This window comes from Rhinoraja longicauda, chromosome 3, assembly GCF_053455715.1.
Source record: "Rhinoraja longicauda isolate Sanriku21f chromosome 3, sRhiLon1.1, whole genome shotgun sequence".
Lineage (NCBI taxonomy): Eukaryota > Metazoa > Chordata > Chondrichthyes > Rajiformes > Arhynchobatidae > Rhinoraja > Rhinoraja longicauda.
Genome location: NC_135955.1, coordinates 55,488,137 through 55,511,899, shown reverse-complemented (window position 1 = coordinate 55,511,899; position 23,763 = coordinate 55,488,137). Strand labels below are relative to the sequence as shown.

General features: G+C 42.4%; 2 protein-coding genes across 9 annotated transcripts in view; one reads left to right on the top strand and one right to left on the bottom strand.

Annotated features, from left to right (window-relative positions):
- The window catches only part of agtpbp1 (ATP/GTP binding carboxypeptidase 1), a 175,177-nt gene extending 154,480 nt beyond the window's left edge, over positions 1-20,697 (bottom strand). For 3 of the 5 annotated variants that reach the window (XM_078396169.1, XM_078396170.1, XM_078396171.1), the window contains exon 1: positions 6,557-6,690. In XM_078396169.1, coding sequence (XP_078252295.1) covers positions 6,557-6,563 — 7 coding nt within the window. In that variant the 5' untranslated portion in view covers positions 6,564-6,690. Of the gene's footprint in view, positions 1-6,536; positions 6,691-20,620 lie in introns of those variants that run through there. The other 2 variants (XM_078396172.1, XM_078396173.1) reach the window with 2 other exon arrangements.
- A 145-nt stretch (positions 20,698-20,842) lies between these two features.
- naa35 (N-alpha-acetyltransferase 35, NatC auxiliary subunit) overlaps positions 20,843-23,763 on the top strand; it is a 60,757-nt gene continuing 57,836 nt past the window's right edge. For all 4 annotated transcript variants that reach the window (XM_078396985.1, XM_078396984.1, XM_078396981.1 and 1 more), the window contains exon 1: positions 20,843-20,923. In XM_078396985.1, coding sequence (XP_078253111.1) covers positions 20,891-20,923 — 33 coding nt within the window. In that variant the 5' untranslated portion in view covers positions 20,843-20,890. The remainder of the gene's footprint in view (positions 20,924-23,763) is intronic.

Below are 23,763 nucleotides of genomic sequence, written 5' to 3'. Positions count from 1 at the left end.
TACCCCGTTCCTGCTTTCTCCCCATACCCCCTGACTCCGCTATCCTTAAGAGCTCTATCTAGCTCTCTCTTGAATGTATTCAGAGAATTGGCCTCCACTGCCCTCTGAGGCAGAGAATTCCAGATTCACAACTCTCTGACTAAAAAAGTTTTTCCTCATCTCTGTTCTAAATGGCCTACCCCTTATTCTTAAACTGTGGCCCCTGGTTCTGGACTCCACCAACATTGGGAACATGTTTCCTGCCTCTAACATGTCCAACCCCTTAATAATCTTATACGTTTTGATAAGATCCCCTCTCAGCCTTCTAAATTACAGTGTATACAAACCTAGTCGCTCCAGTCTTTCAACATACAACAGTCCCGCCATTCCGGGAATTAACCTAGTAAACCTACGCTGCATGCCCTCAATGGCAAGAATATCCTTCCTCAAATTTGGAGACCAAAACTGCACACAGTACTCCAGGTGCGGTCTCATTAGGGCCCTGTAAAACTGCAGAAGGACCTCTTTGCTCCTATACTCAACTCCTCTTGTTATGAAGGCCAACATTCCATTGGCTTTCTTCACTGCCTGCTGTACCTGCATGCTTCCTTTCAGTGACTGATGCACTAAGACACCCAGATCACGTTGTACGTCCCCTTTTCCTAACTTGACACCATTCAAATAATAATCTGCCTTCCTATTCTTACCACCAAAGTGGATAACCTCACACTTATCTACATTAAACTGCATCTGCCATGCATCCGCCCACTCACACAACCTGTCCAAGTCACCCTGCAACCTCATAGCATCTTCCTCACAGTTCACACTGCCACCTAACTTTGTATCATCGGCAAATTTGCTAATGGTACTTTTAATCCCTTCATCCAAGTCATTGATGTATATTGTAAATAGTTGCGGTCCCAACACCGAGCCTTGCGGTACCCCACTAGTCACTGCCTGCCATTCTGAAAGGGACCCATTTATCCCCACTCTTTGCTTTCTGTCTGTCAACCAACTTTCTATCCATGTCAGTACCCTACCTCCAATATCATGTGCTCTAATTTTGCCCACCAATCTCCTATGTGGGACCTTGTCGAAGGCTTTCTGAAAGTCGAGGTACACCACATCCACCGGCTCTCCCCTGTCAATTTTCCTAGTTACATCCTCAAAAAATTCCAGTAGATTAGTCAAGCACGATTTCCCCTTCGTAAATTCATGCTGACTCGGAACGATCCTGTTACTGCGATCCAAATGCTCCGCAATTTCGTCTTTTATAATTGACTCCAGCATCTTCCCCACCACTGATGTCAGACTAACTGGTCTATAATTTCCCTTTTTCTCTCTCCCTCCTTTCTTGAAAAGTGGGATAACATTAGCTACCCTCCAATCCACAGGAACTGACCCGGAATCTATAGAACATTGGAAAATAATCACTAATGCGTCCACAATTTCTAGAGCCACCTCCTTAAGCACCCTGGGATGCAGACCATCAGGCCCTGATGTGTCAATCACCCCTAACATGGGTGAGTTTCAGGAAAATTAGAGTGAGTTAATGAGCAAGTGAGAGAAAACAGATTTTCAGAAAAACTATTAGGGGACTGGACTAACAGGAATGCTTGATTTTATAGTATGGCCTCTTACCATGGTGCAAGAAAAATGTGACACATGAAAATGTAAGAAGATATTTCCAATAAAAGAGTCAAAGCAGAAGAAACTGTTTCAAAGATAAAACTAAAGATATTTTATCATCTCATGCAAGATAGGCAAAACTAGGAGTCATTAATGAGCAATTAAGAAATATGGTGTAGTTGCAATTACACCATATTTTATGACTCCTAGTTTTGCCTATCCTGCATATCTCATTATTAGCCAAGTGACCAAAATCCGGCCACAATTAGTACATGGGGTAGCCCTAATATTAAACAATGGGATAAACAAATAAAGACGGAGGATTTTAGTTCAGCAAATCAAGTGGAGGAAACAGCCTGACAATCCTATGAATTAGCTGGGGACATAATTCTGTATAGGTACCCAAGCAGTCATGGTAATGCAGTGTGTAACATAAATCTGGAAAATTGCATTGCATGTAGCAATGGTAATACAATACAATAATCGTGCGGATCATTAATTACACGCAGAGACTGGGCAAACTAGTTAGCAGGAAAAATAATGGAACAGTGGATGAATTCAGAAAGTGAAAACGAGATCATTTTCTAGATCAGTATGGTTTCAGAACCAGCAAGAAAACAGGCTATTGGTGACTTTTGAGGAACAGTAATTATAACTTGATTGAAATTAATATACAAGAATGTGCAAACTCAAGAAAGACAACATTTGAGATCAGGATCAAACTCAAGCTCTTAGAGTTGTGAACCAGCAGCACTAATTGATTTAGACTTTCAGACTTTGGAGATATAGCGCAGAAACAAGGCCCTTCAGCCCACTGAGCCCGTGCTGACCAGCGATCACCTTGCACTACCCTACATAATAGGGACAATTCATAATTTTACCGAACCCAATTAACCTACAAACCGCTACGTCTTTGGGGTGTGGGAGGAAACACGAGCACCTGGGGATAACCACAGGGAGAACGTACAATCTCCATACAAAGAGCACCCATGGTCTGGATCGAACCCGGGTCTCTGGCGCTGTAAGGCAGCAACTCTACTGCTGCGTCACTGTGCCGCCCCAATTTAGTTCAATCTGAAACTAGGGTTCTATATTTGAATAAAGCAAACTATGAAGGCACATGTTGGCTATGTTGGATTGGGTGACTACATTAAACAGAATGATAATAAACAAGCTATGGCAAACATTTAAAATTGGAACTGGTGGCTCTAAAGTCCATAAATGTCAGTAGCAACCAGAGGCTGCTCAGTTCTAACCCAATAACCTTATTTTAATCTCTCCACAGACATTTATAGTATTGCTTGTTTATTTAATTTACATTGCTGCACATTTCTAGTGTGTGTTTATTTCATTACATGAACACATCCTATAACACAGATAATTGCAATGACTTAAATTCTTAAGGAATATCTTAAGGAATATCCAGCAGTCAACAAGAGAAAATCAAAATTACCTTACTGAACTACATTGTCATAGTAGAAAATAGTAGAACTACATCTTGCAGGAGTTTAGAAGAATGAGGGTGGGACCTCATTGAAACATATAGAATAGTGAAAGGCTTGGATAGAGTGGATGTGGAGAGGATGTTTCCATTAGTGGGAGAGTCGAGAACTAGAGGTCATAGCCTCAGAATTAAAGGACGTTCTTTTAGATAGGAGATGAGGAGAATTTTTTTTAGTCAGAGGGTGGTGAATCTATGGAATTGTTTGCCACAGAAGGCTGTGGAGGCCAAGTCAGTGGATATTTTTAAGACAGAGATAGAAAGATTCTTGATTAGTATAGGTGTCAGAGGTTGTGGGGAGAAGGCAGGAGAATGGGGTTAGGAGGGAGAGATAGATCAGCCATGATTCAATGGCGGCGTACACTTGATGGGCCAAATGGCCTAATGAATGATGAATTAACTCAGTGGGTCAGACAACATCTCTGGAGAAAAGGAATAGGTGACATTTCAGGTTGAGACCCTTCATCATAGTCGAACTTAAGTTAAGTATTTGATCTTACATTAATATGACCAAAAAACAGCCACTTTCACATTCATGGCAGACAACACCAGTCTCCATCCTGCCTGCACTCATCTGCTGAAATTTTCACCCTTGCCTGTATTCTCTCCAGGATTTTCTACACTGCTGCAATATTCCTTTGTTTTACCCTCCCTAAACTTGACGTTGACCAAAATTCTGCTAACCCTATGCCAACATCACCCATCATTGCTCCGTTTGTTGCCCTGCATGGCTGCAGGTTAAGCAATTCCACCAATTTTAATTCATCTTTGTTTCAAGGTGGTCCATGCTTGTAAATCTCACCATCTCTGTAAACGTCCCCAACCCTATACCTCCAACATACCTGCTCTGCTCAAGTTCTGACCTCTTGAACACCTCTGCACAGAGTACTCCAGTCCTGCAAGTTAGTGTTGCCAAAGCTCTTTGCTGTGGAATTCTCTTCCATGACATATCAGACTCTCTTTTCTGCCTTAAACCCTATATAGACCAACAACCTTTATCGTGTTTTGGTTATAGGCCTTAATGTGGAGTTGCAGCATTTTTTTGTTTGATAAAGCTCTTGTAAATCACTTAAGGGCGTGGTTCTTGTGCTACAAGTGTTCCAAAATGCAAGTAGAACCATCAGAGCTATGATTAAAAAGTCACTGGCCTGCATCATTTCCTGTTTTATTTTAGAGCTCTAGCATTCTTTTTTAGTAGATCATTTTTAGAGAAGCCATGCCTGTGCTTACTTCGCCTTTGCTATGCACCAATCTAAATTCAGAAACCAAGGTTCATGATCAATTTTGCTTGTTCATGAGGTGCAACTTGTACAAAACTGCAGACAAATGCACAATTACCTATATTTAACTTGCAAAGCAGCATTTCCAAAAAGTACTTTATTGCCAAACATATACTTAAAGCGTCAACGTCCTGAGTAAATACGAGTATAAAAAGCAAAGATCGCAATTCAATCAATTAAAAATAGGCCTCATTGGTCTTTATTCATGAACCCTTTTTCTGTAATACATATAATATTTTTGTCAGCGCCCATAATTTAATTTCAAGAATCTATTATTGTACATAAGAATCACTGAATCTTGCAGGCATTGAAGATCTATGATTTTTGATTAAAAGCCAATATCACATTGCATTTACTGCGCGGAAAATACTCTGCATATGATATTTGAACTATTTGTTGACCAAATGGATTTCATTGCTTTATGGCTTAGCATTTTTAAATGAGGAGACCGGGTGACTGAACCAAAGATGCTCAAGCAGAGGCTAAACACCATCACTGTAATGAGAAGCTGATTTCTATGATGTACATTCTCAGAATCTATATCTTGGAAACTTGGAACAATAGTCTACCATTATTGTCTACGTTTCTCATCTTGGACACAATACAAAAACAATAGACAATAGACAATAGGTGCAGGAGGAGGCCATTCCGCCCTTCAAGCCAGCACCGCCATTCAATGTGATCATGGCTGATCTTTCTCAATCAGTACCCCGTTCCTGCCTTCTCCCCATACCCCCTGACTCCGCTATCCTTAAGAGCTCTATCTAGCTCTCTCTTGAATGCATTCAGAGAATTGGCCTCCACTGCCTTCTGAGGCAGAGAATTCCACAGATTCACAACTCTCTGACTGAAAATGTTTTTCCTCATCTCAGTTCTAAATGGCCCACCCCTTATTCTTAAACTGTGGCCCCTTGTTCTGGACTCCCCCAACATTGGGAACATGTTTCCTGCCTCTAACGTGTCCAACCCCTTAATAATCTTATACGTTTCAATAAGATCTCCTCTCATCCTTCTAAATTCCAGTGTATACAAGCCTAGTCGCTCCAGTCTTTCAACATATGATAGTCCCGCCATTCCGGGAATTAACCTAGTAACATTTTTTTGAACATCATTCCAAACAATAAGATGCAGATTTCAGCTTTTTTTTCAGCTCTTCGGATTTCAGCTCTTAGGAGTGCTTATGGAAATAGCTGGTTTCGCTGACTATTTTTGCATTCTGAATAAAAGTTCAATCTTAATACAATCCTTTGAAATTGTATTACAAAATACATTCAAAGGCCATTACATTTACTTAAAATATTTTACGATCATCACTTTGAGGTTTTCCATGTTAATGTTTTCTCTGTGACTACAACTGATTGAGAATTCCTTCTTGGCAATCTTTCCTACTAATCCAATATTTAAGTTAACATTAACAAGCATGATTTATTAGCTTTTAAACGTGAATTGTAGAGCCATTCACATTGTCTGGAACCCGACTGTTCAATTGCCATAGAAAATAAAAGTCTATAAATTAATGAGTGCCGGTTTAATTGGATAAAATAATACTAATAGCAGTGAGTCTGGTCTTTTTATATCAGAAAGATCATCCTGTTCGTATTTGCACATTACACTTGTTTGCAATCCCCAGAGGATACAACTCCAACTACGCTTTCCCCGCAGTGCGATCCACAAGCGTATATAACACTAACATATTTTGACAAATGTGAAATATAGGCCAATTAGGCTAGTGATTGGATTGCACGTTAGCTCTAACGTTTATCTCTAGCGTTTAAGTACATTTTAAATGCTATTGCAATAACTAATAAATTACAGTCCGATTGACTCAGGATTTGGCTGTGGCATTACAGCAAGGTTCAGGCAAGTGAGCGGCCACTGCTCAAAAGGAGAAAACGGGGCCTGGCACTGACCTCCAGTCAGCATTTTTTAAACACTGCCCAACGATGTGCAGAAGGGGGCTGGCAATATTACACAGAATAATGAATGCGAAAAAGATCGTTCAAATAATCAGTCCATGCAAACATTTGAGTTCTATTCAAGTCAGCTCCCATCTGACCTTAACTCGACCACATTCTCTTCCTCGTGATACTGTTCGCCAAGTTCAGGCGGATGTCAATAATCTTTCAAGCAACCGAAAAGGCGAATACCTGTTTAAATTAATCCCTACCGTCCATTAAAAGGAAATGTTGCTGCCTCCCTCCCCGCCTGCCTGGACAGCAAGCGGTTGCTGTATCACAGCACCGTATGCGTCGGAACGCCGCTGTTTTGATACAAACGCTCCCAGCTCGTATCTATTTGAACGTCACCTCGCGTCTGCGTCAAAATCCTCACGGCCACCGAAGATCTCCCCCCACCCCCCCACAAACCTTCCTCTGTTTGTATGCTTCCTATTGCACTCTCGGGGTTTAATAACCCCCCCTCCCCAAAAAAAATGAGCCCGTTGTGCTAATTGCATGGAGTCCAGATGTACGGCATGGAAACAGACGCGTCTCCCACCGAGTTCATGCGTGGGTCGATTCGCCCGTTCACACTAGTTCTATGTAATCCCATTTTCGCATCCACCAGACGCATTAGGAGCAATTTTATAGAGACCAATTAACGGACAAACCCGCACGCCTTTGGGACGCTGAAAGAAAGCGGAGCACTGGGAGGAAAGACACGCGGTCACAGGGAATGTGGAAACAAGGAGCTGCAAATAGACACAAAATGCTGGAGAAACTCAGCGGGACAGGCAGCATCTCTGGAGAGAAGGAATGGGTTATGTTTCGGGTCGAGACACTTCTTCAGATGCTGGTTTACACAAAGGAACGCAAAGTGCTGAATTAACTCAGCGTGTTAGGCAATATCTCCGGAGAACATGGATTGGTAATGTTTCGGGGCGGGACCCTTCTATAGATAGGGGAAATGTGCCAACTCCACACAGACAGCACAAGATCAGGATTGAACCCGTGTTTTTACTGCAGCGAGGCAGCAGCTCTCCCAGTTGTGCTACCCAGGCAACATAGATACTGAAATAGAGACAATTGGTCTCATTGCTATTTGAAAAAAATCTGAAATTTCATCCTTATCATTTCTATGAGTTAGTTATCTTAACATTCAGTACATCCAATGCCCATATTGTAGTAGTATACGATAGAGTGTGAGTTCAGTACATTTAATGTCAAATGTTATCATTTATCCCCGATTGGACTTCAAATATTTGATATTATCTGTGATCACCTGCAATGAAATATTGACAAACTTAATTTGCTAAAGTTACAAAGCCCTTTCCTTCTTTAGGAAGACCAGTTACTTGAATTAATAATCTCATAATTCCAACCAAGCTTGGCAACCTGAAACTGGAACTGAAACGAATAGCACAGGTCTTTCGGACTACAATATCTGTGTTGAATACAATGCAAATTAAACTCATTCCTTCTGCCTGCACATGATCCATATCCTTCCATTCTCGTGTGCCTTTTCCAAAAGCCTCTTAAACACCACTATTGTATCTGTGCCACCAGGCAACAGCTGGTTAAAAAACACTTGCCCCGCGCATCTCCTATAAAACTTTTTTCCCTCTTACCTAAACGCTCTGCACACTAATATTTCGACTCTGGAAGAAAGATTCTGACTGTATACCCTGTCTATGCCTCTCATAATTTTATAAACTTCTATCAGCCTCCAATGGTCCAGAGATAATAATCTAAGTTGGTCCAATCTCTCCAAACTGCTTCAATCCTTTCATCTTTAGTCACCCTTGTCCCTCCTCCTTACTGGTCCTGAACTTTGATCAACTGGCCTTTAAACCACTCACACTAGATAGAGTCTTCCTTTGATTCCCACCCTCTGACTAAAGAAATTCCTCGTCATCTCCTTCCTAAAAGAACATTCTTTAATTCTGAGGCTATGACATCTAGTCCTAGACTCCCACTAGTGGAAACATCCTCTCCAAATCCACTCTATCCAAGCCTTTCACTATTCTGTATGGTTCAATGAGGTCCCCCCTCATTCCTTTAAACTCCAGTAAGTACAGGCCCAGTGCTGTCCAATGCTCCTATGTTAACCTACTCATTCCTGGGATCATTCTTGTAAACCTCCTCTGCATCCAATACAGAGCCAGCACATCCTTCCTCACATATGGTGCCCAAAATTGCTCACAGTATTCCAAATGCGGCCTAACCAGCACCTTATAGAGCCTCAGCATTATATCTCTGTTTTTATTACTTGCCCTCTCAAAATAAATGCTAGCATTGCATTTGATTTCTTTACTACCGATTCGACTTGCAGATTAACGTTTTGGGAATCCTGCACCAGCAGTCCCAAGTCCCTTTGCACCTCCAATTTCTGAATTCTCTCCCCATTTAGAAAATAATCTACGCCTTTATTCCTACTACCAAAATGCATGACTCTACACTTTGCAACACTATTCTATCTGCCACTTCTCTGCCCACTCTCCCAACCTTCTAAGTCCTTCTGCAGAATCCCTGCTTTCTCTACACTACCTGCCCCTCCACCTATTTTCGTATCATCCTCAAAATTGGCCACAACGTCTTCAATCCCCTCGTCCAAATCATTAATATATAACATGAAGAGCAGCAGCCCCAGCGGCCCTGTGGAACTCCGCTAGTCATTGGCAGTCAACCAGAAAAAGCTCTCTTTTCCTGCCACTCTTGGCCTTTTGCCATCCAGCCAACCTGATATCCATACTTGTATCTGCCCTTTGATACCATGGGCTCTCATCTTCCTTAACAGCCTCCTATGTGACACCTTATCAAAGGCTTTCTGAAAATCTAGGAAAACAACATCGACTGCCTCTCCTTTGTCTGTCCTGCTATTTACTTCTTCAAAGAATTCCTGCAAATTTGTCAGGCAAGACCTCCCCTTCACAAAGCCAGGCTGACTTTGGCCTATTTTATTGTGAACTAAGTAGTCCGTAATTTCATCCTTTATAATGGACTCTAAAATCTTACCAACCACCAAAGTCAGACTAACCGGCCTATATTTCCAACTGTTCTGCTTTGCTCCCTTCTTGTGCAGTGGGGTAATATTGGCAATTTTTAAATCATCCGAAACCACTGCTGACTAGTGATTCTTGAAATATCACCATCAATGCCTCCATCAATCTCTAAAGCAACCTCTTTCAGAACCCTAGGGTGCAGTCCATCTGGTCCAGGCGACTTATTCATCTTCAGCCCTTTCAAATTCCCAAGCACCTTCTCTCTCATAATACAATACAATACAATATATCTTTATCGTCATTGTACAGGGGTACAATGAGATTGGGAATGCGCCTTCCATACGATGCAATAAATTATTTACCTAATCAGTATAAATTTAGACAACCCAGTGAAACAAAATTAGAAACAGTTTTAAAACAGAATAAAGTTCAAGTAGGTCTAGCCACTCCACTAACTTCCACACCCTGACTCTCTTGAATTTCAAGCATGTTGCTGGTGTCTTCCACTGTGAAGATTGATGCAAAAAAGTTATTCAACTCCTCTGCCATTTCTTTATTCCCCATTATCACTTTTCCTGCCTTCTTTTCCAAAGGTCCAACGTCCACTCTTGCCTCTTTCTTACTCTTTATCTAACTGAAGAAACTCTTGCTAAGGTTATAATTTACCTCCCCCAATTTAGTACTTTCAAGGTCCAGACTTATCTTATTCATAACTCAGTACAAGTGTAGTTTATTGTCACGTGTACCGAGTAATAGTGAAAAACTTTTGTTGCGTTCTAACCTGTCAGCAGAAAGACAAAACGTGATTACAATTGAGCTATCTAAAGTGTACAGATAGAAGTTAATGGAAAAACATTTAGTGCAAGGTAAAGCCAACAAAGTCTGATCAAGGATAGTCCGAGGGTCACCAATGAGGTAGATAGTAGTTCAGCACTGGTTGTGATAGGATGATTCAGTTGCCTGATAACAGCTGGGAAGAAATTGTCCCTGAACCAGGAGGCGTGCGTTTTCACACTTCTATACCTTTTGCCTGTTGGGAGAGGGGAGAAGAGGGAATGGCCAGGGTGCAACTAACATAAAACAAAGAAAAAAGTGCTTGGAGAACCAAGTGGGTCAGGCACATCTGTGGATTTCCACCATAGCATTCCCTCCACAGGTGCTGCATGACCCACTGAGTTCTTCCAGCACTTTTCTTTTTGCTCAACATTCAGGCATCTGCAGTTTCTCATCTATACACTAAAACTCGTTTGTTTGTTCCTGAACTACAGCCAAAAGGGTACACGATAGCGCAACAATTTTAAGCCCACCTTACTCACCGTCGTCCCTTCGGTGCTAATGGAAGAACTTTCATTGAAATCGGTGTTATATTTTTAAAGTTATTCACATTTTAAAGTTTAAATCTATCTCCTAGGGAGGGAGGGAGGGGGTGGAGGGAAGGAAGGGGGAGAGGAGGGAGGATAAGGGGGGTTGATGGAGATGGAGTGGGGGGAGGGGGAAAGGGGGGAGGGGAGGAGAGGGTGCTGCACCAATGCAGGAGAGGTATGGGCCCAACGGGTCCACTTGGTCTAGTGTCTCCTTAAAACCAAACGAGTTGTGACCACTGTTCCCAAAATGCTCTCCCACTGAAACGTTAGTCACCAATCAGTCTTGTTTCCCACTTTTAATGAATTATCTACATACTGTTTCAAGAAATGCTTTTGGATACACTTAACAAATTCTTCCTTGTCCAAGCCTCATGCATTAAGAAAGTTCCCCGACTTACGTAAGGGTTATGTCCTGCGGACCCTTGCGTAAATCAGATGTTACGCAAATAGGAAATGGAAGCGCTATTGCACACTCGTAAATTCACTATTCAACGTGGAGACCACAGGGGAGCTCCGAAGCGGAGACCAGTGGGCTTAAAGAATTGCTTACGCAAGTCAGAGTTTACATAAGACGCCTATTACGCAAGCTGGGGGGTGCCTATATTGGGGAAGGTAAAGTCATCCATTACGATTAACCGGTTGCTTTTACGTCTTTCCATAATCTGTCACCAGCTATTGGGAGGCCTATAGTATAATCCCATCAGAGTGACTGCACTATCTAAGTTCTACCCATATTGCCTCAGACGGTGAGCCCTCCAATAACTCCTCTTGGTGCAGCTATGACTTTTCCCTGATTAGTAATGGAACTCCTCCATCAATTTTACCTCCCTATCAGTCTAAAAGATCAAAATCCTGGAATATTGAGCTGTCAGTCCTGTCCCACTCAAAACCACGTTTCTGAATGGCACAGATCACAGTTACACAGCTCAAAATTAATCTGTTTTATCTATAATACTCCTTGCATTGAAATAAACACAGGTTTAGGTTTATTATTATTAATGTCAAGTATACCGAGGTATCAAGACAACAAAAATACTATAGATAGAGCAAAGGGGAAAATACAGAGTGCAAAATATAGCTCTCAGTATTGTAGTGCATCAGCTGAGCCCATCACTCTCACCATGTTTATTAACCTGCCTCAGCGTGTCCTTCCTTTCACACTTGTCATAACCCCTAACTTCCCATCAGTCACTTAATTTGCTGATCTTCAACGCTGGCTCATGCTTCCGATACTTTAGATTAAACCATCCCGAGTAGCACGAGCAAACCTCCCTGTGAGGATTTTGGTTTCTCTCCAGTTCATTTCTCTTGCACAGGTCTTGCAGCTTCATGCCCTGGAAGAAAGGCTCCACTTTCTTCACATCTGAAATCCTCCCCTGTATACCAGCTTCTCAGCCATTATCTATCTCTTGCCTCACTAGTTTGTGGCATGGGTAGTAATCCTGACATTACCACCCTGGAGGTTATTTTTCAACTATTACACAACTCCCTACATTCTCTTTGCAGGACCTCATATCCCTTTTTAACTGTGTCATTGGTAGAATATGGATCATGATCTCTTGCTGGTCACCCTCCCCTTTCAGAATGTCCTGTGCCTTCTCAGAGACATCCATGACCTTGGCACCAGGAAGGCAACCCACTAATTTTCCTTTTGCAATTATTAAAACCAAGAGTTCTGATTATCTAGTAGTGTTTATTCCATTTTGAAAGTATATCTTATTCTTTAGAAATTGTACTAGTAAGGATTTTCCCTTCAATTTTGCCTATCCCCATGTTATTCCAAGAATTTCTTTAACGGAATGTCCCTGGAAAACCACTGGCTCCATGCTGCCCAAACATAAACCATTCAAACAGACACAAAATCTTTATTCCTTTATCATCACAAGACAGAATCCTAGAATTCCTTGCATAATCTCACGGTGAGAATGCATTCATCGAAAAAACTGTAGCACTGTCAGGTGGCAATTCCACATCATCATCTCAAAGGCAACTGAGGGGAAGGCAGTTGATGTCTGTATCCACCCGAATCATTGTACTAGAAATAGACCACAACAGGATTGCAATCAAAGATGAATTTATATGAGAAATAGACCAAAAAAGGATTGCAATCAAAGAAGAATTTACACGAGTCATTGGTAACATAACCAGCTGTAACCAATATTTTACGGTTTTCATTATTGTTGGCAGTGCAGCAGTTGGAACTGCTGCTTCACGTTTCCAGGAGCTCGAGTTTGATCCTGATCTCAGATGTTGTCAGTATCGTGTTTGCACATCCGCCTCATGACCACCTGGGTTTCTAGTTGGTGTTCCAATTTACTCCCATATCCCAAAGATGAGCTAGAAAATTAATTGGCTATTGTAAATTAGTGTAAGTGAAAAACGAACCACAAAAAGGAAATGATGAACATGTTAGATAGCGTATCGATTGCAGAGGACAGGCAGGAGGGACTAATGGGATTCCTCTGCTGGGAACCAGCATGAAGATGGTGGGCTGAATAGCAGCCTTCTGAGCCTTAAAAAGTATGTGGGAAAATACAGGAGCAGTACTTTGAATTGAATTTAGACACACTCCAACTCTTTTAAGTCAGCGTTTATGTAAATGCTCTTAAAATTATCCACTGGAAAGCTGTGCTCCTTACATGTCTATAGAAAGAGAAAAAAGTAAAATCAGGTTCCATTAGCCAGGTTTTTACCAGAGGCAAAACCAATGCAGTATCTTGCACTGTGATAATGCAGACTTCTGAGCCTTTACTATATTGAAATGTAAAGTAATAATGCACAGATCAAAATTCATGACCGAGGTAGTTTGGTGATTAGGAAATTTCGAAAGGTGTAAGGTCAATAAGATCACGGGTGATCAGATCATGGACACAGCTCCACACCTGCCTGATCCAGATAATCCTCAACTCTCTTTAAAATAATCTTTGTCTTGGTCTTGCGACTCAAATTCCACAGGATGATTGTGCTAGAGAATTCCAAAGATTAACAACTCTCATCTAATGAGTGATATGTTTTTCTAAAATTGTACCCTCTTCATGAGGGAACGAGCTCTCCACATTTACCTTGTCAAACCGTCTCAGAATCTTCATTTTCATGTAGAGGACCTTCCAATCTTTTAAACTCCAATAAGTATAGGCCCAACTTGCTCAAAATCTCCTCAGAAGATAACGCCTTCACTCCAGAATGAATATTGTGAAACTTCTGTAAGCTGCCTCAAAAAGGGTAAAAGTATACCGATCTTTAAATAGCTTCAAAATGGTAAGCAGTACTCCAAGTGTGATCTTGCCACCTCTTGCAGCAGTTCAATACCATCATCCCCTCATTAGTTATCAAACTCTGAGAACTGGTTCTCTGCTCGTTCCTTTGCAGTTGTATGCTCAACTTCCTCATTGGCAAGCCATGATCAGTACGAATTGGCAAAAACACTTCCTCCTTGATAACCGTCAACACAGGAGCACTCCAAGACTTCCTGCTCAGTCCGAACTCTACTCTCTCTATACCCACGACTATGTAGCCTAACACAACTCCAACACCACTTCTAAATTCGCTGATGACACCACTGTTGTTGGACGAATACCAGGCAATGATAAGTCAATGGAAGGAAGACTGATAATCTGATTGAATGGTGCCACCACAACAATCTTGCTCTCAATGTTAGCAAGACCAAAGAGCTGATTGTTGACTTCGGGAAGGGTAGTCCAGGGATCCAGGAACCTGACTTCATCAGCAGGCCAATGATGGAGAGAGTCAACAGCTTCAAGTTCCTGGGCATATATATCTCTGAAACCAATCTATCCTGGGCCAGCACATCAATGCAATCACAAAGAGAGCTCATCAAAGCTTCAACTTCCTTAAAAGATTGAGGAGATTTGGTAGATTGCCAAATACTCTACTGAATCTCTATAACTCTATGATAGGGAGTATAATGACTGGTTGCATCACAGCCTGGTTTGATAACTCAAACGGCCAGTAACAAAGGAGGTTGCAGAGAGTAATGGACATTGCACCGTCCATCATGAAAAATGACCCCACCATCGAAGGGATCTATTGGAGATGCTGCTTCAAAAAATGTTATCAATATCAAACCTCATGACAGATGGGGGAGGAGTTGTAGTGTGATAGCCACAGGGAAAAAGGATCTCCTGTGGTGTTCTGTACTGCATCTTAGTGGAACCAGTCTGTTGCTGCAGGTTGAGGGGTGTGTCATGGAGTTGGTGAACTGTATTGTCCAAAATGTTCCGCAGTTTGAGGAGCATCCTTCCCTCCAATACCACCTCCCATGAATCCAATTCCACGCCCAGGATGGAGCCAGCCTTCCTGATGAGCTTGTTAATCCTATTGGCACCCGCAGCCTTCGCCCTGCTGCCCCAGCACACGACAGCAAAGAAGATGGAGCTGGCCACCGCCGTTGGTGGAACATCCACAGCATCTTACTGCAGACGTTGAAGGAGCAGAGTACAGACGGCTCTGTTCCTTCTTGTACAGGGCCTCAGCGTTCCTGGAACAGTCCAACTGTCCAGGTAAACTCCAAGGTACTTGTACTCATTGGTAAACTGCATGTCCACACCATTGATGGAGACAGGGGACAGGGATGTTCCTCTACCCGAAGGTCCACCACTAACTTATTCGTCATGTCGGTGTTGAGCTGCAGGTGATTCAGCCCACAGTCGTTTTTTCAGCTTCCCTCCCCTCACTGATTTGCCTCTTTAACATTTGACCTGCTGTATGCCAATGTTTTCAGATCCCTGGTGGGACAGTCAACAAACTAAGTGGAAGTGGGTAGGGTTGTGTCTAAAGTCACATGGTTGAAATCCCCCATGGATGAAAGCACGTTGGTGTTGTCTGGAGTCTTGCGGTGACTGTGTGGATGACGTCACTCGCGCGCAGCAGGTTGGCGGATGGAGGAATGTAAACAGCCACCACAATGGCATGCGAGAATTCCCTGGGCATATAGTATGGACGGAGACTCACAGCCATCAGTTCAACGCTCCTTAACCGTGATGTGATCATTTGCACCATTTGTTGTTAACGAGAATTGCAAGTCCCCCACCTTTACACTTGCCACTCTCTTGGCAGTCCCTGTCCGCCCCAACAGTCTGAAAGCCGTCCACATTCGCATTGGACTCAGGGATGTCCTCGTGGAGCCTTCTCTGTGAAACACATCACACTGCTCTCACGGTACTCCCTCTGGGTCCTCATTAATGCAGCTTGCTCGTCCATCTTGTTAACCAGCGATCTCACATTCCCATTGTGATGGAAGGCAAGTATGGCTTGTACCCCCTTTTCTCCGCACGTCGTTTTACTCCCGACTGGCATCCCCTGTATTTCCTCCTCAGTTCCTCGGGATTTCTGTTATAACCCTGGCAAAGCCAGCCAGTCGGAGCGGTCGGAGCTCCAGCACTCGATCCCTGGTATAGACAACAAAGGGACTGCCAGCTCCTAGTTGGTGCAGCCACACTGCAGAGACAGAGGTATGGTGAAAAAGTATCTCCCAGACGAGGAAAGAGATCAAAAGATTCCCCCACCACAACATGGTGCAAAAAAACAACTAACTAACCAAAAAAAAGCAAAATAAATAGGGATTAAATAAGTTTTAAAAAGGCAGACAATCGACTGTTGGCTGGCTGCTGTGTGCACAGCCCGGAACCGGAACTGGGAAAACTCCATTTGCAGTTTTTCAATAAGCTGGAACTCCACACAACCAAGGAAAATTTGGAAGATCACAGCTAATACAGCCACCATCACTGCAACCCTCCTTTTATCACTCCGGCATCTAGGTCATTAGCTCCAGTGAGTTTGCCAGTCTTCAGTTGCATTGCCTACCAAGTATTGCTTTCCTTTCTGAAAGTAATTCTTTAAGTTCCACACTTCATTTTGCCTAAGATTTACCTTTATTATGTTAATGGAAGACAAAAGCAAAGTACACGTTAAAAGTCTCTGCCATTTCCTTACATCTTGTTATTAATTCATTAGTTTCATCCTCTGAAAATTGCTCAGTGCAAAGAAGGCGCCTACTCGTTCAGATTCTGCAGATGTTCACTTTCGAATTTAGACCTTTTTTTAAAAAAAGGTTTGGACAATTCTTTCCATTGATAACTCCTCAATCAGGCCACAGAGTATTAGTATCAGTAACATGAGTTAAAGAAAATAAATGTAGGGATTTTGATGAAGCTTAAAGTTGGAAGTTGATCTCATAGTCAATATAATGCCATTAACAAACAGACATTACAAATAATCATTCAACTACAAATAATCATTCAACTTCATATAATTGCCAGGATGAGTGGTAAAGACTATGCACAGGAAATGGAGCAAGTGACAATGTTTAATAGGATGAATTTGGATACTTCTATCAAGTCTCCCCTCAACCTCCAATGAAGAAACAATCCAAATCGATCCAACCTCTCCCTGAAGCTGAAACCCAGTAATCCAGGCAGCATTGTGGTAAACCTCCTCCGCACCCTCTCTACAGCTTCCACATCTTTCCTGTAATGGGGCGAACAGAACTGCACGCAATGCAGTCTAACCAAAGTCCAATAGAGCTGCACCATGACTTCCTGACTCGTACTCAATGCCTCTAACAATGAAGGCAAGCATTCATACGTCTTCTTGACCACCCTTGTGTTGCCACCTTTTGTGAGCTATGAACTAGGACTCCAAGATCCCTCTGCACATTAATGTTGTTAAGGGTCACGTCATTAACTGTATACTCTCTCCTTACATTCAACCTCTTAAAGTGCAGCATCTCACACTTGTTCGGGGTTAAAGTACATCTGCCATTTCTCCGCCCGTGTCTACAGCTAATCTTTCTCCCAGTTCCTGGATGTGGCGGCGCTGCCCTAGCAGCTGTGGCTCGCCAGCGGTCCGTTTGTCTTTTCCTTCTTGTCTTGTTTTAAATGTTAGATGTATGTTATAGTTTACTTTTAGTTGTGTATTATGTTGGCGGGGGGTAGGGGGGGGGGGATGGGGTAAACCTTTTTTTTAAATCTCCTTCAACGGCAATGCGACCTTTTTCCGGGTCGTATCTCCGTTCGTGCTGCGGCCTAGCAACATTGAGCTGGCAGCCTCCAGACTTACTTCCCATCGCGGAGCTGGCTGAGTTTCAGGGGCTCCAGCAGCAGTGTCCTCGTCCGCTCAGAATCGTGGGCCTTGGGTCGGCCTGTTCATCGGGACTCTTCATTGTTCGGCACGGCTTGGAATCGGCCATGGGATCTTCCATCGCCTGGCGGGGATTTCAGGGTCGGGAGCCTCAATCGCCTACACGCACCTTTCGCAGAACTTTTCATCGTCCGGTGCGGCTTAAAATTCGGCTGCGGGATCTTCCATTGCCTGGTGGGGGCGTCAGAGTTGGGAGCCTCGATGCAGCAGTTTTGACTGCCCGATCACGGGTGAAGAAGCAAGAAGGAGATAAGACTTTCTTTTTTACCTTCCATCACAGTGAGATGGTGCCAGGAGGAAAGTCACTGTGATGGATGTTTGTGTTGAATTATGTAGTTGTGTGTTTTTTGTTGCTTTTTTGGTGTTGTGACTGCATGGTAACTAAATTTCGTTCAAACTTGTTTTGAATGACAAATAAAGAAATTTAATTCAATTCAGTATCTTCTGACAGCATTCCTCACTGTCTGCAACTCCTCCAATTTTGGTGTTGTCAGCAATCTTACTCACCAACCTATTTACATTTAAGTGTGAGGCATTTATATCTATCATAAACACCAGAGGTCCCAGCACAGATCCCTGCGGAACTCCACTGGTCACAGACCTCCAGCCAGAGTATCTACCTTCCACCACAACCCTATGTCTTCCATGATTAAGGTAGTTCCGAATCCATCCAACTAAGTCATCATGAATCTCATATATTTTAATCTTCAGGATCAGCCTACCATGAGGGACCTTATCAAAAGACTTACTAAAATCCATAATCGGCTATATATTTGGATTGATAATCATGAAATCAGATGAGAGCATTTCATCTGGCAAATGCTAAAAGCTGTTTTTGAGGCTAGAATAGGAAACAGTTCTGACTATGACGAACTCATTTCCTGTTCAGTTTACCTAAACTACATTCAGACATATTGTGCTTTGTGCTCCACTGTTATGGTACTGCCAAAAGAATAAAGTTCAAACAGGGAGTTCCAAGAAAGGCAGAGTGGATTTGACAGTTTCTTCTGTGGGAAGTTTAGAAAAAAAAATACTGAAAGCTTGTTATGGAAAGAGGTAGTAGATATTTGTGGTACTACTGGGAGTACAAAAGCAATTGTTGTTCGGTCTTAAGATAGACACAAAAAGCTGGAGTAACTTAGCGGGACAGGCAGCATCTCTGGAGAGAAGGAATGGGTAACGTTTTGGGTCGAGACCCTTCTTCACACTTAGGACTCAAGACTTATGACTTAATGACTTCAGTTCACATAATAATACTAAAGGGTATCCACTGACAGGAAGTCAAGGTTACTTCCCAATAATAATGTTTAAATAATAAATTATGTATTTCTTCATTGAGAAATTGAATAATAGTTCGGTTTAAGTTTTAAATTCCTAACTCTACTTGAACTTATCCTGGAGTTATGCATACAACATAAAGTGCTGGAGTAACACAGCAGGTCAGGCAACATCTCTGGAAGGCATGGATAGGCGACATTTTGCATCAGGACTCTTCTTCAGACTAAAGAAACCCTCCAAGTCTGAAGAGCCTGGACACGAGATATCGACTATCCACTTCTTCCAGAGACGCTGCCTGTCCTGCTGAGATACTCCAGCACTTTGTGTTCTACGCAAGATTTCAAATCTGCTGTTCCTTATATCTCCATTATCCTGGAACTTAATCAAGGTAATTAAGTTATATTTTAAATTAAGTACTGTAGAACGCATACTACTTGATATGATCAGTTTAATTATTTGTCATGATTAAATGATGAAGATCTTGTGTTACACATCGTGATCCATCAGTAGCACTTCAAAAAGTATTTGCTGCATTGCTCTTCCATAGGTTTCTTGTAATTTGGCTACAATTCAGCAGTTGTCATAAATTTAAGCTGTTGTTTCATATTACAATGGTTGTTATTTTCCTCCTGGCTCAGTATTCACTCTCAAAAAAAATCTTGCTAAAATAAGTAACTATGTAAAAGAATCAATCATTACATTTGGTCCTTTGTAACAATACAAACAAGATCTCATTGTTCTACAACCTAAGGTGACCACACTGTACAGAGTGCCACAACAGATCAAAATGTACTGTTCAATATTCATTGAACTTAGAAATTGCACATTTACAAAAATATGTACATTTACATTGCCGCAGAGATATAATTAACCCACAATATAACCATAGCACTAGATTCCTATCATATACAAAGGTCTCGTATTTTTAAAAAAAATCTGCGAATTACATAAATGTATTCCAAATCGACACGAGGGGCAGAATTATCTCCTTCTGAACAATACATTTCAATTTTTCTATGATCCGATATATAACAGTAACCGATTATAGCATGACTTATGAGTACAGAGGCCAATGTTAGCACTAAAAGGAAATCGTCCCTCCTTTCCTAATGGGTCAAACCATAGTCTCAACTACCGCTCATAACACCGGCTACCTCTGGATATAGCTGCGTGCAGCCAGTGTGTGAATAATGCCATTTGAACATTTAAAGTGCATTTGGGACTCAAATACCATCAGTAAAGCACGGTTGAGGCTAGACTATTTCAATGGTCAGGCACAAATAATGCCTGGCAGCTGGGCTCTCGCTCGTCGGTAAACCACAAGCGGTAGCTGTTACCGCAAACTACCGTGGCTGTGAAGACATCGAAAGGCCATAAAAATCGCCGTTTATTTTTCTCACACGGTCATGCCATTGAACAAGTATCTCAACGAAGAATGTATCCATCAATTTCCCACAGAAAAGAAGGCATTGAAAGGAAATATAGAGCGTACATTGACCGACCTCGTCGCCTCTCTGCAGCAACGCCTTCCGTTGCTACAGGAAGCAGCCGGGCTCCCACCCGGCACGTCAATCCTCGCGATGATTGCCGACGACTCCCGCCAAGTCAAAGGGCTGCTGGGATTTGGAGTTCGATTGGTGTTGTTCGGATTTGAGAACAAGGAGCGATGCTCAGCCAAGACTACAGTTCCCGGCAAACAATGTGCCGCGGCCGATCGCAGGACGGAGTGGGCTGACCTTAACATGGCTTCAGCTGATCGTACATGCTGTTGAACCGAAAGCTGCTTCTCTGGAAGGTAATGTCAGTTTGAAAGGCTGTTTTTGGCGTGCGGCTTGGAATTCTTCAGCCACATCTCCCGAGAGAGACGTGCACTGCATGGACATTTAACTGGCTTGTGATCTTTTTAATCGCCTGTAACTTTACTCTCAGGCCTATGTAGTGGAGGGTCTCGACCCGAAACGTCACCCATTCCTTCTCTCCAGAGATGCTGCCTGTCCCGCTGAGTTACTCCAGCTTTTTGTGTCTACCGTCGATTATAAATGGCTTCATGTTCTAACTTTCACTTAACGATTTTCAAATATAATATGGCTGCAACAACATCATTTATGAGCATGCACCGCAGTTTTATCAAAAGATAACCCATGGATTAATCAATTTATCAATGTACTTGAACAAGAACTTCGACCTTGCTCTCCGTTCAACACAATATTGGGTGAATCTCAATGTCCAAATCTTTGCCTTACACACCTACCACTTTATTCCCCTAACATCCAGAAATCTATCAACTCAGTTCGGAATGCAACCACTGAATTTTTCACAACAGCCTCTGCTGTAGAGAATTCTGGTAAATACACCTCACTTCTCCTCATTCCAGTCCTCCTCTTACCAGCACATTTTACTTTGAATCTGTGAGTCCCCACAACTTTTGTTCTCCATTGTTCTAGACTCCTGAGACAATGGAAATATCCTCATATAGTTTTCAATGAGCATGCCTATTTCTTCCATACTCTTAAAGGCGTCTCTGGTTGCCATTCCAGGAACCAATCTGGCGAATTTGCGGTCTACTCCTTTGAGTAAGGTGACCCAAGTGCAATAACACTAGTAATGACATAGAATTCATAGGTTAACCAACCTGATCACCCAGTGGCTCAGCACTTCAACTCCCCCTCCCATTCCCAATTTGACCTTTCTGTCCTGGGCCTCCTCCATTGTCATAGTGAGGCCCAGTGCAAATTGGAGGAACAGCATTTCATTTCTTGCTTGGGCAGTTTACACCCAGCGGTATGAACCTTGACGTCTCTAACTTCAGATAGTTCCTCTGTCCCTCTCTTTCCCCTCCCCCTTCCCAGTTCTCCCACTAGTCTTCCTGTCTCCTACTACATCCTATCTTTGTCCTGCACCCTCCCTTGACATCCGTCTGAAGAAGGGTCTCGACTTGAAACGTCACCCAGTCCTTCTCTCCATAGATGCTGCCTGACCTGCTGAGTTACTCCAGCATTTTGTGTCTACCTTTGAGGTATTTTAAGTAATTGATGTCAGTGCAAAGGAACACAGTTGTGGAGAAATTTAAGGGACTAAAACCAAATATCTGATCGAGTATTGATTTATTATTGTCATTTGGTCGAAATACTGTCAAACACTTTGCGGGACAGGCAGCATCTCTGGAGAAAAAGGATGGGCAGCGTTTCAGATCAGGACCCCTTTTTAGTCTGAAAGTAGGGGTTGGGGAGCAGGCTTGAAGAGCTGGAGACAAGAAAAGACTGGTAGGACCTATATTGAATAATCAAGATACATATACAGGATAAACTGTACAGGGTGCTATACATGAGTACAGCAGGATATTCAAAAGAGAAAATAAACATAGCATGCAATAATCTTACAGTCACAGAAATAGTGCAGATAAAAACCGTGCAAAGACTGCAACAAGGGGTAGATTGGAGATCGGAAACTCTTCTGTAGCATATGAGAGATCTGTTCAGGAGTCTGATACTGCAGCGATGAAACTATTCTTGAATCTGGTGGTATATGCTTATGAGATTTTGTGTCTTCTGCCAACAGGAGAGGGGAGAAGAGAGAATGATCAGGATTTGAGTGGTCCTTGATTATGTTGGGTGCTTTCCTGAGGCAGCGTGAAGTGTAAATGGGGTTTGCATAATGGATTGGATTGGATTGCACTTGCAACTCTGCGATTTCTTGATGTCTTGCACTGAGCAGTTGCCACACCAATCTGTGATGCATCCAGACAGGATACTTTCTATGGTACATCTGTAGAAAGTGGTAAGAGTTATTGAAGACATGTCAAATTTCCTTTGTCTTCTGTCTTCAATGAAAGAATGGGTCGACTGGGCTTATATTCACTGGAATTTAGAAGGATGAGAGGGGATCTTATAGAAACATATAAAATTCTTAAAGAATTGTTCAAGCTAAATGCAGGAAAAATGTTCCCGATGTTGGGGGAGTCCAGAACCAGGGGTCACAGTTTAAGAATAAGGGGTAGACCATTTAGGACTGAGATTAGGAAAAACATTTTCACAGAGAGTTGTGAATCTGTGGAATTCTCTGCCACAGAAGGCAGTGGAGGCCAAATCACTGGATGTTTTCAAGAGAGAGTTAGATATAGCTCTTAGGGCTAACGGAATCAATGGATATGGGTGAAAAAGCAGGGACAGGTTACTGATTCTGGATGATCATATTGAATGGCGGTGCTGGCTCGAAGGGCGGAATGCCCTACTCCTGCACTTATTTTCTATGTTTTCTATTAATGAACAAGTTTGCAAGCAAATAATTCCTTCTCAGAACATACATCCAGAAGTAAAATTTGTACAATAGATTTCTTTGTGAATCTGTGGAATTCTCTGCCACTGAAGGCAGTGGAGGCCAAATCACTGGATGTTTTCAAGAAAGATAGCTCTTGGGGATAACTGAATCAAGGAATATGGGGAGAAAGCAGGAACGGGATACTGATTTTGGATGATCAGCCATGATCATATTGAATGGCGCTACTGGCTCGAAGTGCCAAATGGCCTACTCCTGCACCTATTATCTATGTTTCTGAGGAAGAGACCTGTTAGCATTGTTTCTTGGCTGTAGATTATTGTGATTGGACCAAGACAAATTGGTGGTGATATTTACACC